Below are 2272 nucleotides of genomic sequence, written 5' to 3'. Positions count from 1 at the left end.
GCAGAGGTCCGCTGATCCCTCAATCTTCAATGATGCACGTATGCCGAAATGCGTAATTTCGTTTTCTTGAAGTTGATGGATCCTGGCACGGATCGCCAAAATGTCACGTAAAGTTGGTACTTGGGTGGTAGTAAGAAGGCTGAGTCGTAACCCAACTACTTATTTTCCTTTATAAAACTTTATTATAAACACAAAATAACACCGAACCGGAGAATAGGGGTTGTATGAGTACAGCAACTAGAAGAGGAACAAGAACTGCCCGAGCTGGGTGAAGTCTCGGTTTATATACGTTTTGGTTTTAGGATGTTGAGGGGCTAGGTGTAGGTTATGATAGTCGGTCGCCTCGATCGCCTCGCGCTCGTCGCAGGCTTCGATGGCGTCCAGGGGTAAGAGGAGGAGAATAGCAGCAACAACCCCGGAGGTGTCCGAAGAGTTGGAGGCGCAGATGAGGACGAGCTCCCCAGCGGACATCAGCGCGGGCCTGACGATGCACGTGTCCGAGATAATGCACGTCGCGACGACGTCGTCAAACCTCAAGGGGACCTACATCAGATCCCTGAAGAACGCGGCGAGCTACATCACCGCCGCCTGGAACACGGAATCCTCGAGGAGGACGAGGCCAGCGCGAGACACCGACACGAGGCTGTCCGTGCTGGAAGAGGAGAACGCAGCCCTCCGCCAGGAACTGAGGAGACTGGCTGCACGCGTCCACGAGTGCCCGCGATGCACCGACGCGACGCCCGAATACGTCCGTCCTCCGCGGGAAGGGGGAAACGACAGGACGCGTCTAGACGCCCTGGAAAGAGTAGTCCGAGAACTAGGACCTTCCATTCTCAGGATCGTGGAGGAACGATTCGGGGGCACACGATTGTAACACACCCCCGAAGCACGACCGAGCAAGGACCGCTCCGTCGATCCCCGCGCTGCCCAAACGACGTCGCCCCCAAGGGAGCAGGAGGACGGGGGATGGGAACTGGCAGAGACGAAGAAGAAAAGAAGGAGAAGGGGGAAGAAGACGAACGGGACGAAGACAGCAGCCGCCGCCGTCGGAGGAGAGGCGGCGAGAAAAGGATCGACCGCGCCACCACCAACGCGAGCACAACGGCAGCAGCCCCAGCCCGGCAGGACTACAGGCGCACCGAAAGCGAGCGCCCCCGCAACGCAGAAAGGACCACCGCGGACACCCAAGGCGGTAACGCCCCCTCGCGCGCCGCGAACATCCGCGGTGACCCTGACGTTGAACGAGGGAGCGAGGATGTCGTACGCCGACGCCCTGGAAGCAGCCAGAACGAGGATCCCGCTATCGGAGCTCGGCATGGAGCGCTTAGAGATGAAGAAGGCGATGACGGGTGCCATCATAATCCAAGTCCCCGGAAACAAGGACAGGGGAAAGGCGACGCTACTGGCGACGCGTCTGGCCGAGACGCTGGACCCGACGGCGGTGAGAATCGCCACACCGACCAGGATGGCGGAGCTACGCGTGACCGGGATAGACATCTCGGTCAAGAAGGAGGAGTTGCGAAGAGCACTGGTCTCAGCGGCAGGATGCGGCAGCGCGGAGGTGCAGGTGGGCGAGATCGGCGCCACCAGAGGCGGCCTCGAGTCGGCATGGATCAAGTGTCCGGCAGCAGGAGCCCGCAAGCTGGCCCAGGCGGAGAAGATAGCCCTGGGCTGGTCAACCGCGAGGATAAGGGCCATCCCGAAGCGGCCGTTGCAGTGCTTCAGGTGCCTGGAACTGGGGCACGTACGCGCCACCTGCGTATCCGGCGAAGACCGAGGACACCTGTGCTACAGGTGCGGCGGGAGCGGACACCGCGCCAGAGACTGTCCCGCGTCCGCTCCCATGCTCCCTGTGCGAGTCGCTCGGGGCGCCCGCGAATCACAGGATGGGCGGAGAGGCATGCACCCCCCACCCCCGAAAGTCAAGAGGAAGAGACCGATCCGCCAACCAGCAGCAGCAGCAGCCGCGGAAGGGACACCAGGAAGCGCCGCCGAACCAGCAGCGGCGGATGGCCGGGAGGAGGCCATGGAGGTGACCGCATAATTCAAGCGCATGCTGCAATGCAACCTCGGTAGGTCGAGAAGGGCGCAAGATCTGCTCCTCCAGACCATCCGGGAGAACGAGGTCACCCTGGCGGCGGTGGCCGAACCGCATCGCATTCCCGACTCGCCCAACTGGATCGGGGACCTGGACGGATCCGCGGGGATAACGTGGACGTCAGCCTCGGGCGTCCTGCTGGACCGTGGCAGCGGCTTCGTCGCGGTCGAGTGG

At 62.0% G+C, this 2272-nt stretch overlaps 1 protein-coding gene across 1 annotated transcript; it reads left to right on the top strand.

The window, feature by feature from the left end:
- Nucleotides 1-1255: 1255 nt before the first annotated feature.
- Nucleotides 1256-2044, top strand: LOC117240972. The gene has a single exon (XM_033506981.1). It carries the CDS (start codon nucleotides 1256-1258, stop codon nucleotides 2042-2044), a length of 789 nt encoding a protein of 262 aa, XP_033362872.1.
- Nucleotides 2045-2272: the final 228 nt, after the last annotated feature.

Source organism: Bombus vosnesenskii, unplaced genomic scaffold (genome assembly GCF_011952255.1).
Source record: "Bombus vosnesenskii isolate JDL3184/JDL3185 unplaced genomic scaffold, Bvos_JDL3184-5_v1.1 scf7180000015118, whole genome shotgun sequence".
Taxonomy (NCBI): Eukaryota; Metazoa; Arthropoda; class Insecta; order Hymenoptera; family Apidae; genus Bombus; species Bombus vosnesenskii.
This window is presented reverse-complemented; position numbering and strand designations above follow the sequence as displayed.

Coding starts and splice junctions, on each gene's coding strand:
- LOC117240972 (XM_033506981.1), top strand. CDS start 1,256: ATGTCGTACGCCGACGCCCTGGAAGCAGCCAGAACGAGGATCCCGCTA.